The sequence below is a fragment of the Pseudorasbora parva genome, chromosome 17 (genome assembly GCF_024679245.1).
Source record: "Pseudorasbora parva isolate DD20220531a chromosome 17, ASM2467924v1, whole genome shotgun sequence".
Classification (NCBI taxonomy): domain Eukaryota; kingdom Metazoa; phylum Chordata; class Actinopteri; order Cypriniformes; family Gobionidae; genus Pseudorasbora; species Pseudorasbora parva.
This window is the reverse complement of record NC_090188.1, coordinates 32,340,055-32,353,503: the sequence shown is the minus strand read 5'-3', so window position 1 is coordinate 32,353,503 and position 13,449 is coordinate 32,340,055. Positions and strand designations below refer to the sequence as shown.

Below are 13,449 nucleotides of genomic sequence, written 5' to 3'. Positions count from 1 at the left end.
AGTGGTCTCTTGATTTTTTTCAGAGCTGTAAAAGTACAATTTTCAAACTTTTTTTCAAAATTCTTTGCAAAAGAATTAGGCTATAAAGAACAACAGGTAGGCTAACAAATAAGGTCTCATTATTTAATGCATTAACTAAGATTGAGCAATAGCTACATTTGGTACAGAAAGTATAATGTTTTTGGTAATGTTGCTTAAGAAATACTGATCATTGTTAGTTTTATCTTAGGTCCATTAAAAAAGTTATTTTGATTTTGATTGTAATGTCATTAAACCGTAACTAAGAATTTAACATTACTTAGAATAATTAATTCTTTATAAGTATTTTTCATTGTCAATTTGGTAATAATTAAGTCGTATGTCTCAAAGTTTTACTGAACAATAACAAATAATCAGAACAGTTCTAATTATTAGGGCATGTTGTAGTCCAGATTAAAACATAAAAATGTTTGTTTGAAAATATATAGCCTATTAAGTCTTTAAGTATTAAGTATTTGGTGCTGTGATGAACAACATTGAGATTACAAAAGATGAATGGCTGTTTTAAAAACTACAAGGGTTTTTTGTTTGTTTGTGGGGGTTTCCAGGGTAAACGCTGCATTCTGCAGTTCATCAGCGCCTTCTGCTGTCACTGAGCGGCACTTCAGCAGCGCGGCTCCTTCACCGGTTCAGTCATGTGCAAACGCACGTTGGGCTTGTTTACATCTGAGCGCTTCCCTTTGACGCAGAATACAGCGGTGTTGAGCATTTATACGGTTGATGGGCAAAGTATTCTTGAGTGCATTATAAAAAAATTATAAATTGTTAATAAATTATTATTTACGATATTTTAAAGTGCCCACAATAACAATATCGTGCATATTCATTATCGTGATAAATCGCATTATCGAAAATCGGCACATGTCTAGTTGTTGGTGTTGGAACTTACAGACTTTTATTTAGTATTCATACGGTTTAATTGCTCTGAGCTTGAAATATTTGAGAAAGCTTATTCATACATTTAACCTAAAAATATCATGTAATCCCACATTTTTAGTAATGTAAGCTTGACTAGCTAATTAAAAAAATGCCACCTTGCTATTTGGTTACGCTATGCGGACACACTTACATGTACTTACATTAGAATAATCCTGCATTTAATTACGTCTGTAATTAATTTTTGTAATTACATTTATAATTACGCTATTGACAATCCCTTTCACCTAACCCTACCCTTAACTTACCCATACCACCACACCTGTCCCTAACTTTACTCGTACCCCACCTCAATATCGACAAAAGTGTTTTGTTTTGCTAAATCTTCCACTTAATGGTAGTCTTGCAAAACATAAATAATAATAATTTAATAACAAACTTAATTAATTTACTGTCCCTTTTGAGTGCCATGGCAAAGCATGCTGGAAAGTAGAAATTGCAGCCCAGTTCCAGTTAAATTTCAGTTTGTCTAAATTTAAATAAACAAGTTCATCAAACTCAAAACAATGAAACAATTCAGATTACTTAAAATGTGTCCGTTTTGAGAACTCAATAGAAAAAAGAAAGTTCTAAATACTTATAAACATTAATTTGTTTTAACTAATTTGTTTAATTTGAGTTACTCTACTCAAACCATTTTTTGAGCTTTAGGGTATTTATTAGACACAAATAGCATCATATGCACAGAATATCTGAAAAAAAAAACTGTGGATAAGAATGAGATGACATGGCGGAGAGAAAGATTTTTAGTGAATAACGATAACTGGTTTTATAAGACTGGACAATTCTTGATCGCAGGTGAGAGTATAGTGGTATTTAAGGTGACTGAATCCAAGCAGGACCCTGTGTGCTTACATCACCGTAGGGGACAGGAGTGTCTGACAGAGGTATATGCTGCTGGGATTCTCTGACATAGAGCTTAACCTGCAAGAAAGAGACACAACATTGCCTAGGGTTTTGAGTTTATTTATTTATTTTTTATTTTTTCCAATCATTTTTATTTTGAGTTCAAGGACGCTGACAATGCCAAAGTGACAAGCTAGTTCTTGTCGTGCTAACTGTTAAAGCAATGAGTCTTCAAAAAAATCAAAAAAAAAAAAAAAAACCTTTTTCCAATCTCAAAGTTTATCTGCAGATCTTAAAGGAAACATTTATTTTTAAAGCTGACCTATAATGCCCCTTTTTACACGATGTAAAATAAGCCTCTGATGTCCCTAGTGTTTGTGTGTGAAGTTTTAGCTCAAAATACCCACAGATAATTTTTTATAGCATGTTAAAAATACCCTTTTTGGGACTGAGCAAAAATGTGCAGTTTTTGTGTGTCCCTATAAATAAAAATGAGCTGGTGTTTCCGGCCCCCTTTCAAGAAGAGGGCAGAGCTTCAAGAACTCCGATACAAGGACAATCTCACACACATAAAACATCCGAATCTGTCAGTAGCTGTATTTAGTTCGAACTTAAGTCAGACAGTGAAAGCTGGAGACCCAGAGAATAAAGGATGCATGGAGATAGAACATATAGTTTAGTTTAATTACGGTTATAACTTATATTGTAATCTTGCTTTGATCCATTATTATTACAAACCTGTTGTAGTGGACCCTGTCTGAATGATGACCAAAACTTTACTGATGAAAGTTTATTGTACATCACACAAAAGATGAAGCATCTGATTTCACTCCAGAAAATTGCCATAATAACTGAATAAAACAGCAAAAGAAGGGCACATTAAAGTGTTGTCAATAAACACTCTCTCTACCTTGCATTATCATCAACATACACAGCGAATTACACGAAAACACTTTGGAAACAGTAGACCTTATGTTTTTTTTTTCTGTAATAGTGTGTGTTGTCCCTTTCATTACTGCCGTGACCAGTATTGCTCTACAAGCTGGATCATGAAGAGTTGGTACGGATCCTTTTGTAATAACTTTTTTTTTATAAAACTCTCATATCGACCCTAGTTCACAAAGCAGCCTAGTGTAAAAGTATTTGCTTGATGTCTATAAAAGAAAATGTCTCCCTTTGCATTGAACTTCGAGCATGGTAACTTTACAGATTTTGTTTATGCTCAAACAGCAACACTACACACTAACTAAATTTTAAAAAAAGTTAAATCATAATCAAAGACCCCTTTAATAATGTGATTTTCTATTTCATACAGCACCAATCACTAGCCCCTTTCACACAGCAATCCTGATAAATTACCTTCAAATTACAAGAACCAACTTCTCACGTAAATACCCAAATGTGATTTACACACAAGCTACAGTGTTCCATCTTTTAGCGATAAGATAGCTTTCACATATCAGTAGCAAAATACAGGTAAAACCTGTGATGTCAATCATCAGAAATGAGTGGTATTGACGCTGAGCCATTTTCTTCATTCACCTGGATGAGGGAAAGCTCTTTAGTTTCATTTGTTACATTTTTTATTTACTTCTGAGTGATAGGCCTAAATGGATGATCACACAGAAGTACAGAACACGGGTTTGCTCTTAAAACACAAGGCACATTGCTAAGATTAAATACAGTAGACGTATTCTTCATTGTTAGTTCATTCTAACTAATGTATTTTATTAATGTTAACAAATTCAACTTTTGTTTTCATATTTTTTTTTTTTTTGAATCTGTTAACAACAAGTTTTTTAAAAACTTTCAGACACCTTGGGTGTCGTGTTTTAAGAAACATTGGCCATGTCCTCCCTTTTCAAACTGCTTATAAATCATACAGGATGAGTATTTTTGAGAAAGTAAAAATGCAGAATGTTTCCTGGGATGGGTAGGTTTAGGGGCAGGGGCAGTGTAAGGGGATAGAAAATATGGTTTGTACAAAAAACCACTACGCCTATGAAATGTCCCCACATTTCACAAATAAAGTGTGTGCGTGTGTGTGTGTGGCAAGTGTGTTTTTCGTTTTCATGTCTGGGAAGAAAGTATTTTTGATGACCCTGGATACCCCACTGAAATACCAGATTCATCATTCTGGTTGTGTTGTGAGTCACCATGGAGACGTGGAGTAGCTCAATCTCTGTCTCTCTCAGGCATGACTGGAATTAAAGTCAGATAATTCTCGCTTTTAAAATCCCCTTCTCGAAAATGGCCTTGATAGGAAAGCGTGCTGTGGAACAAGGACAGGAAGTGATCGTCCTCATTAGGGTCCTGCTCAAACTCTGATTACAGTACGAGTACCGCTGCATTTCCAGACAGTGTCGGTGAATGAGATAATGACACGGTATTTATATGCACGGCTGCAAAGGTCACTAGGTAATAAAAAGCTCCTCCTTTGCCTTTATGCTGGTTGAACCTCATGTCCTGAGTGGTGACTTCCTTTTATTTGAAAAGATTTAAAGGGATGAGTAATGGACTTCCATCCTTGAAGTGTCACTACAGAGCAGAACAACCTGCAGCCATTAATCATACCGCCACAGCATGAATACAATCACCAGGCAGAAATTAATGTGTCCCACTAATGTGACTGACTCACATTTGAGTGTTGACAGTGACACCCGCTGAAAATGACTCATGAACGTCATACATTAAACAGTTAACAGATTGTATCCTGTATCAGCAGGAAGGAGATCTATCTAATTTCATGGCTTAATGCAGAGGGAAAGCTTATTTTAATTAATTTTTTGTTTTGTTTTTTGTTTTTTAAAAAGTAAGATAACTAATATTAAGATTTGTAATGCCTTGTACACTGCACGACCAAAAGTTGCTGTTTGGATTTAAAGGAACTGTATGTAAGAAATGTATTTCATTTAATCATAAATGGCCCTGATATGTCACTAGACATTATCATGTTAATTTCAAATACTTATATCACTGACAACTGTAGTCTGGCCAGGATATTGTCATTTAAAAGTTGTTGTTGCAGCCCTCAACTGATGTTGGTGTGTACATGTTGTTTTTTGGCCTGAAGCTCCACACTCCACCTATCGACCAATCACAAAGTCAGTAGTGTTTCTGCATCCGGGTTGCCAGATCTGCTCTAGTTACCACAGCTACAGCTACAAACATTCCTGCTGAATCCTGCAGACTATCTGGCAACCTCAAGTGAGGGGGAGAGGGAGAGGGGATACACCGCTCTACAGTCATTTGAAAGTGATTGCAGTACCAGTTTTGGCCACAATCTACACTTCCTTTAAATAGGCAAATGCTTAAGAGTCAATGACCGGATCATTATTGCAGTGATTATTGTGGTCCTAGCATGTTATATGTTTGGCAACAGTTCTTGTGATGGCATGCGTAGCTTTTCATTTCTTAAAGTTACACTGTGTAACTTTTTTAGTTTATTCTTAGCTAAAAACACTTAGTTCTTTCAAAAATTGTATGTGCTCATTAATGTATATTTACTTCTTTAAGTATTCTCGTAAGTTTATAATATGCCATTGAAAATCCATACGGGTGAGGAGTTTGAATGCCGGTCGCCATGTTGCCCCTCCATCTTGACAGTACATTAGCCAAAGAGGGACATACCCGTAAATTCAAGCTTCGCTTTTTGCGTTTTAACACTCGATGGCACTCATTGACGAGGTCGAACTGGAAGCCATGTTAATCTTGGGCTAAATCGGCCACGGAGTGGTCGTTTTAACACCGACCAATTGGAGTTAAAACAAAATCGGAATTGAGAGGAACAGAAACTAATATTCACTGGATTGTCATATACCTTTACACCGCTACATGGGGGAAAATATCACACAGTGTAGCTTTAAACAACCACACAAGAAGACACATCATGGTCATATTACAGGGCGACAATGATCAAGATTCATCAGGCGCAAACAGTTAAATAATGGTTTAGAGGAAGAATGATGAATCAGTTTCACACATGAATATTCACCTCTGAGTCCAGACTGTAAACTCATTAAAAGTCTTTGGAATGTGCTGGAGCAGATTTACAGAGCGCTGGACTCTTGCATTGTTGCACTCTTGCAAGATCTTGACCAAAAAATGTTTGCAGCTCTTGATGAAAATAAATGTTGAGATGGTACATACATTTTCGTCTAAGAGGGTTACAATGGCCTTTAGCCGTAATTTTATTCGTAATATAGTGTACCTTTGTGCTTGATTGTGATCCTTTTTAGATGTTTTATCATAATATTGCATCAAGACTTCTATAAGAATGTAACTTTTGATATAACAAACTAACAATGAACAATATTTCTAAAGCATTTAGTTATCTTAGTCATCGCCTCAAGTGGAGGTGTTCAAGTGTCTCGGTGTCTTGATCACAATTGAAGGCAGAATGAAACAGGAGATTGACAGATCGTATCGGTGTAGCTTCTGCAGTAATGCGGCTAATGTACCGTTCTGTCGTGGTGAAGAAGGAGTTGAGCTGAATGACGAAGCTCTCGATTTACTGGTCGATCTATGTTCCTACTCTCACCTATGGTCATGAGTTGTGGGTTATAATCAAAAGGACAAGATCCTGGATACAGGTGGCCGAAATGAGCTTTGTCCGCAGGGTGGCTGGGTGCTTCCTTAGAGATAGGGTGCAAGCTCGGTCACTCGGGAGGAGCTCAGAGTAAAGCCGTTGCTCCTCCACACCAACAGGGACCAGATGAGGTGCTCGGGCATCTGTTTCGGATGACTCCTGGATGCATTCCCAGGCAGTTGTTCTGGGCACGTCCCACCGGGAGGAGACCCCGGGGAAGACATATCTGGAGGGATTATGTCTCCCTGCTGGCCTGGGAATGCCTCGGTATTCCCCCGGAAGAGATGGAGAAAGTGTCTAGGAGAGGGAAGTCTGGGCGTCTCTGCTTAGACTGTTGCCCCGTGACCCAGCCCCAGATAAGATGAAAATGATGGAGGATGGATGGATGGATTAACAATATAAAGCATTTAGTAATCTTAGTTATTTTTCAGAATGTACATTACTAAAGCTTAAATGTTGAATCTGTTAATTTTATGTAATGGATCTGAGGTAACGTACTAACAATGAATAGTTGTTTTTAATTAACTAATGCTTACAATTATTAATAAATACTTAAACAAATGTATTGAGTGGAGGTGGGACTAATTTGCATATACATGGTTCTTTTTTTAAGGCACAAATATATATATATATATATATATATATATATATATATATATATATATATATATATATATATATATATATATATATATATATATATATATATATATATATTTTTTTTTTTTTTTTTTTTTACCAGGACACGGACCATGTCTGTGCATTGCCTATCAATGACATCATACCCTCGATTTCCGGTTTTAATTTAGAAACCCTAAAGACACTTTAATATATTTTGTTTTAATAGACAGTGGCGCAACTGTTTAGAAACATTTATCGACAGAAACTGAGTCATTGTTTTATAGCTTAACACAGTTAGTCCTATTGTTTAAATCTTGTTTTCTTGATTTACCATGAGTACCATATTTTACCATGCCTAATATCTGCAGTGTGCAACAATAGTTACTCATTGTAGCCACAGAGCAAACGTACAGTATTATAACATAACTTTCAACACACTCAGATGTGTCTAATATGATAAAACAGTGCTGTGCTACCCCACATACACATGAGTGGAAGAAGTGGAAAAAGCAGAAACGGGCAGCGTGTCGCGCTTGTCTCTCATTAGCAGTATATCCTGAGGCCTCGTTCCGCTCCACCCTGCTTCAAACTACAGTAACGTTAATAAGTCTTCAATACATTAGGTCATCCATGAATATGATTTCAGCCCGAGTCCCATTGGATTCTTTTCCACCCGCTGTAGAGGTGAAGACGGAGATTTCCTTAAAGTCAAGGTGTCGTTAAGATACTCATTTGTTTGGAATAAGCAAACTCTAGTGGCAAAAATGATATATTGTGCCATTAATGTTAGATGTACTGTAATTAGTAATAACTAATGGGACCTTATAGAAAGGTGTAAATACGTTATTGCATCTAAACTTTAAACATAAAGTAAAGATAGCAGTAAAAAATAAAAAATAAAAAAAATCATCCAGTCACCAATTATCAGGTAATGCTATTGTATGGGTGCTTGACTTTTCTAGCACATTTATTATAGCATATATTGCCTGCATTTGATTTTCTTCTTTGGCAACATGACTGGATTTTACACATGAAAACTGGGACAGCACCGAGTGATACAGTAATGTCAGGTCATCGGATTTAACTTTACTTCCCCTAAACGAAGTGGTGTGATCGTCTTAACAGAGATTAGGGTGGTCAGGTGAGGTAAATCTGTCTGTTTTACTCTTCCTGTTCATGCCGTCTGCCGTCAAGCAGACTACAGTGCTGTTTATTTTTATGGCCTGCCACAGAAGCTGTTAAATTATGCATTTCTTCTTTAAATAAGGCTTTGAAAACATGGGGGGGTGCCAAAGACATATGACACAAATAATAAGCCATGGAAAAATTGTGACATGGACTTTAAAAAAAAGACTAGAAACTAATTTCTTGGCTGTCAGAGATGTAAATGTGATGTTGTTTCTGTCTCTTTCTCCTGCAGTATAAATGACTTTGTATGTTTACCACAGCACAAAGCATCAAACATTTATGACGCAGCCAGACGGAAGAGCTGTAAAGTATCAGTAGAATGAGGTGCGGCAGACAGAGCTCTCTGTAGCTCTACAAAACACGATGCCTGAGAGACCTTTGAGGAAGTTCAAACTAGCTATTCAAAAAAAGAGTCAATCGTTTAAAGGAATAATTCACCCAAGAATGTAACTTCGGTCATAATTTAGTCACTCTCATGTCATTCTAAACCTGTATGATTAACAGAAAAGGAGATGCTTTGCAGAATGTTCATGCTGTTCTTTTTTGGACAATATTCTGTCAAGTTCCAAAAAAGACCAACACAAATTCATTGAAAACATCATTTAACACCATTGGCATATTTTTTATATTTCTATTTTCTACATTAAATATATATTTACTGAACAGCTGGACAGCTGAATTTTCAGAATCGTTACTCTAGCCTTCATTGTCACTTGATCCTTCAGGAATCATTCTTATTTGATGATTTTGTGCTCAAGAAACATTTCTTATTATTATTATCAATGTTGTTCTGCTTAATACTTTTGTGGAAACGTTTAAAAAAAATGATTCTTTGATGAATAAATGTTCAAAAGAGTTGAAGTTCACTGTGACTTTTGATTAATTTAATGTTTCCTTAATGTGGCATAATTTCTTTCAACAAAAAATATTCATGGATAGCATATATACATGGTTCTTTTTTTAAGGCACAAATATATATATTTATATATATATATATATATATTATATATATATATATATATTTTTTTTTTTTTTTTTTTTTTTTGTGAAAGAAATTATGCCACATATGTATGGTTACAGTGCAACTTTTGGATGCACTGTAAAACCTGTAAAACCTGCACTGTAAAAATTTATTTATAATTTATAATTTGAAGTAAGTAAGCAGAACATGCATATCTTTAGATTGCTCTTAACTTAAAATATTAGAGTAAGCTAATTCATAGATTTAACTTACAATTATTATTTAATCTCAACTTAAATATTTTTAGTGGTGGAAACTTGGCTAGCTTTAACTAGCTAAATCAATAAATGCTAAATTACACTTAATTTACTCTCCCTTTCGAATGAAATAGAAATCCCAGCCCAGTTTCAGTTAAAATTTAGTTTTTCTAAATTAAAATAAACAAGTGCATAAAACACAAAACAATGAAACACTTTGGATTACTTAAAATTGGTCAGTTTTGTGAACTTTAAAAAAATCTAAATACTCAAATTCATTTGATATAACAAATTTGTTATTTACTCATTTGTGTTAACTACTCAACATTTTTTTATTATTATTAAAACTATTTTGAGTGTTAGGGTTTGCAGTGTGGTAGCGTAAATGACATTTAATGCCATTGATGTAGAAACTGACATGATGTGTAACTTTAAATGAATAATGACTTAAATGTCAGTGCATTCCTAGCACAAGATATACTTGAAAGAGTGAAAATGAGGCCAATTTTGTCCTTTTTGTTGCTTGAGAGCCACTGATATCTGCTTTCTTTTATTGTATGGGAAATAGCATTTTGGAAAATATTCTGCAAATTACTATAATGTCATAGAAAGAATATATAATTAAGCCCCTTTTGAAGCAGTGATAACAATAGCAATCTGTAATTATATAATAATGTGATGCATAGAATTAAATATAATGATAAACCAGTCTTGGTCCTTTAAATCTAAGTAGGTGTGCTTTAGGGATGTGTTGATACTAACCGTGTTTCTCCCTTAGGGTATGCCTGCCAGTAAAGTGCGCTACAGAGTGGATCTGGATCTGTCACCATACAGTGGAAATATCTTTGATGTAGAGATGGACACAGGACGAGTTATCACCAAAGTCAACCTGAATGAACAACCCAACACTGTTTTCAAGGTGAGTTTGGGCCAACAGGCTGTTCTTCTTCTGTTATGTACCCAACACACACACACACACACACACACACACACACACACACACACACCTCCCAAGGAAATTTCTTGTGAAAAGGAGGGGTTTAGAAAGACTTAATCCTTTATTGAACAGTTTCAGACACTGTGAGAAAAAGCTGCTATGTAATTTTAAGAGAAAGTAAAAATAAATTGTCCTTTTTAAACCTACTGCAAAGCAAAATTAGGAACCTTTAAGATAGCAGTTTGTAAAAAAAAAAACAGATAGGAAAATGAAAATGGCTTGCATACATTTGATTTTTGGACATATAAAATTTCAAAACATTACGTTTTATGGTAATTTATTCAATTAATTATGCATTAGGTATCATGAACTGTTGTAACAATGAACAATACGTTTACAGCATTTTTAAAAATTAATTTATTAATAAACTATTGTTCATTGTTAATTCATGTTCGTTCATAATACATTAAATAAAGTTAAAATGTATAAATTAACATTATTTAGTGTATTAAAATTATAAAAATGCTGTGAAAAGTAGTGTTCATTTTTAGCTCATGATACCTCATCAATTAGATAATGCTAATGAACCTTTTTGTAAAGTGTACTGCTTTCATGTTATTGAAATCCAACATCAAGCTAAAGTTTTTCTGAGCTGAGGTCAGTTTGATTCTCATTCTAATGTTTTTAAGATTTTGAGATTTGGAAATGGTTTGTATAGATGGCCGCATTGCCGACAATAAAATGTCATTTCATGTCATTTGATACACATTGATTTACATTTATGCATTTAGCAGATACTTTTATACAAAGCGACTTACAAGGAGTAGAGGAAGCAATCTGTCATGAAGAGGGGAAGAAACGCAAAAAGTGCCCTAAAAAGAAAGATTTGGATATTACTCCGAGTAGCAAAAACTAGAATAGGGAGGGAAAAGAGAAAAATAGAGGAGGAAGAGTTACAATTTTTTTTTTTTTTTTTTTTAATGATAAGATTAAGTGCTCATGGAAGAGATGAGTTTTTACCTGTCTTTTGAATAAACCAAGTGATTCTGTCGATGCCATATATGCAATAGATATTGCTCTTTTTGTTATACTGTTTCTATTAATGAGTTACAGAGTTACAGAATATTGTTTTTATATGATGGAAAAAGCACAAAATGCAACCATGGCACTTGTTTATTTATAGCGGCCAATCTCAAGCTTAGGACCAATTATCGGCAATGACAAATGATGTCCTTCAGGTTTACTTCATGGTCAGTCATTTATCATATACAATTAAAAAACACAGAGGAATCACTAGAATAAAACTATAATAGTGTGTATTTCTGACATAACTTTCATAAACACTTAAGTTATTGTCTCCTCTACTATGGAAAATCTTTTTTTTTTTGACACAATGGTTATGGTTCAATAACAAATACTGATGTCCAAGATTATAAATGTATACAGGTTTTAAACATCAAGAAATTTGTTGTGAAATTATTTTATTTTACATTGAATACACATGAGTATGGAAGCTTGTTTCCACCACAGAATAACACCAACATTTTAAAGACAAAAATGAAATACCATGACATTGAGAGAGAGAGAGAGAGAGAGAGAGAGAGAGAGAGAAAAAGAGAGAACAGCCGTAAGAATGGATTGTCCTTGAAGCCTTATCCCAGTTAAAATTATCCTCACTTTTTTCCAATTTACTTTTGCAGACGAGACAACAATAAAATCACCTAACACTCAGTTTCAGTCAATCTCATGTCAATCTATACAGTAGTGTTGCATCCTTCATATCTCCGAAAAATCTTTAGTTTTATTATATTTATAAAAGAAAGATAGGCTGTACTGAGTCTTTCCGGAAAAAAACGAGCGGCTGGAGGCGTATTTTGTGGGCGGAGCTAAAGAATGACGAGCGCGGAGCTACTGCATGAGAGCTTCTGAAAGCTGACATCGTGGAAAAGAAAAACACTACCCTAAATAAACCATAGCTATCAATCAGATTCAACTAATACATATATGATTTAGAATCAGATCCGGAAGGTGAAATAGATTGAACTTTATGTTTGGGTAGTTTTACAATAAACAAACTGACATATTAGTCAGCTAAACAAATGTATTTAAACACACACCATACATTGCATGCTCCATTGATAAATTAACTATACACGATCGTGTCATTTACTGATGTTTACTTACGCGACGATAGCCAACAACATAGACATTTGAAGCAGTTTAACTCACTGCCTGTTTCCAAAACAGGACCGTGAACCTTTATCGCTGGGACCGCTCCGTCAAAAACACACTTCTTTGGTAACTGTTGATTTTGTGAAGTCCTGTGACAGCAGTGACCGTGGAGATCCACTTTTGCGACACGATTGAAGCGTGATGTCGTGACTCTTCTCGTCATTTCTGCATTCAAATCGGTTCAAATGCAGCGCTGCCTTCCCGGAATGCTGTGCTGAAGCGTTGAAGTCGTTTGACCATAGGAATAAAGTGGAGCGCGGTGCGACAGAAGTGTTGCGCGGACGAGTGGATCTGCACCTGAGAGCACTGTTTATGGGCGTGCATTTCCTCTCTCACTCTAGTCACGTGCGTGCACCCTTCCGGGAGAAGAGCGCGTACGGACTATACAAGGACCTTCCGCTCTGTCGACGTCAAACGGACCCATACTCGAAAAAAACTCTCTGAAACTTGTGAGAAACCGGAAGGAGCATTTTTGACACAGAAATACTCCATCAAAAGTCCAACTTAGTGTTTGAAACTTTGTCTATGTTAAGGATAGGAATCCAAGTCTTTAACAGTGTAAAAAGCTCAGTATGCATGAAACAGCATTTCACCCCCCCCCCCCCCCCCTTTAAAAACAGCTTCACAATTTGTTATAGCTCTAAATTTTCTTGACAGTGGTTCAATTGCTAAACTAAATATTATAACAGAAAGAGCACACCTTGTCTGATGCCTCTAAGAGCCATTAAGGGGGCACATAAGTCACTATTTACCTTCAGTATGCTTTCAACATCACAGTACAAAACTCTTATTTTATCAATAAAACCTTTTAAAGACAAAAGCCTCTAAAAGAGTTCATAAATAT

General features: G+C 35.3%; 1 protein-coding gene across 1 annotated transcript in view; it reads left to right on the top strand.

Moving 5' to 3' along the window:
- The window catches only part of pcdh15a (protocadherin-related 15a), a 361,007-nt gene that overhangs the window by 252,005 nt on the left and 95,553 nt on the right, over window positions 1-13,449 (top strand). The window contains exon 23 of the mRNA XM_067421546.1: window positions 10,215-10,355. Within this exon, the coding sequence (XP_067277647.1) occupies window positions 10,215-10,355 (141 nt within the window). The remainder of the gene's footprint in view (window positions 1-10,214; window positions 10,356-13,449) is intronic.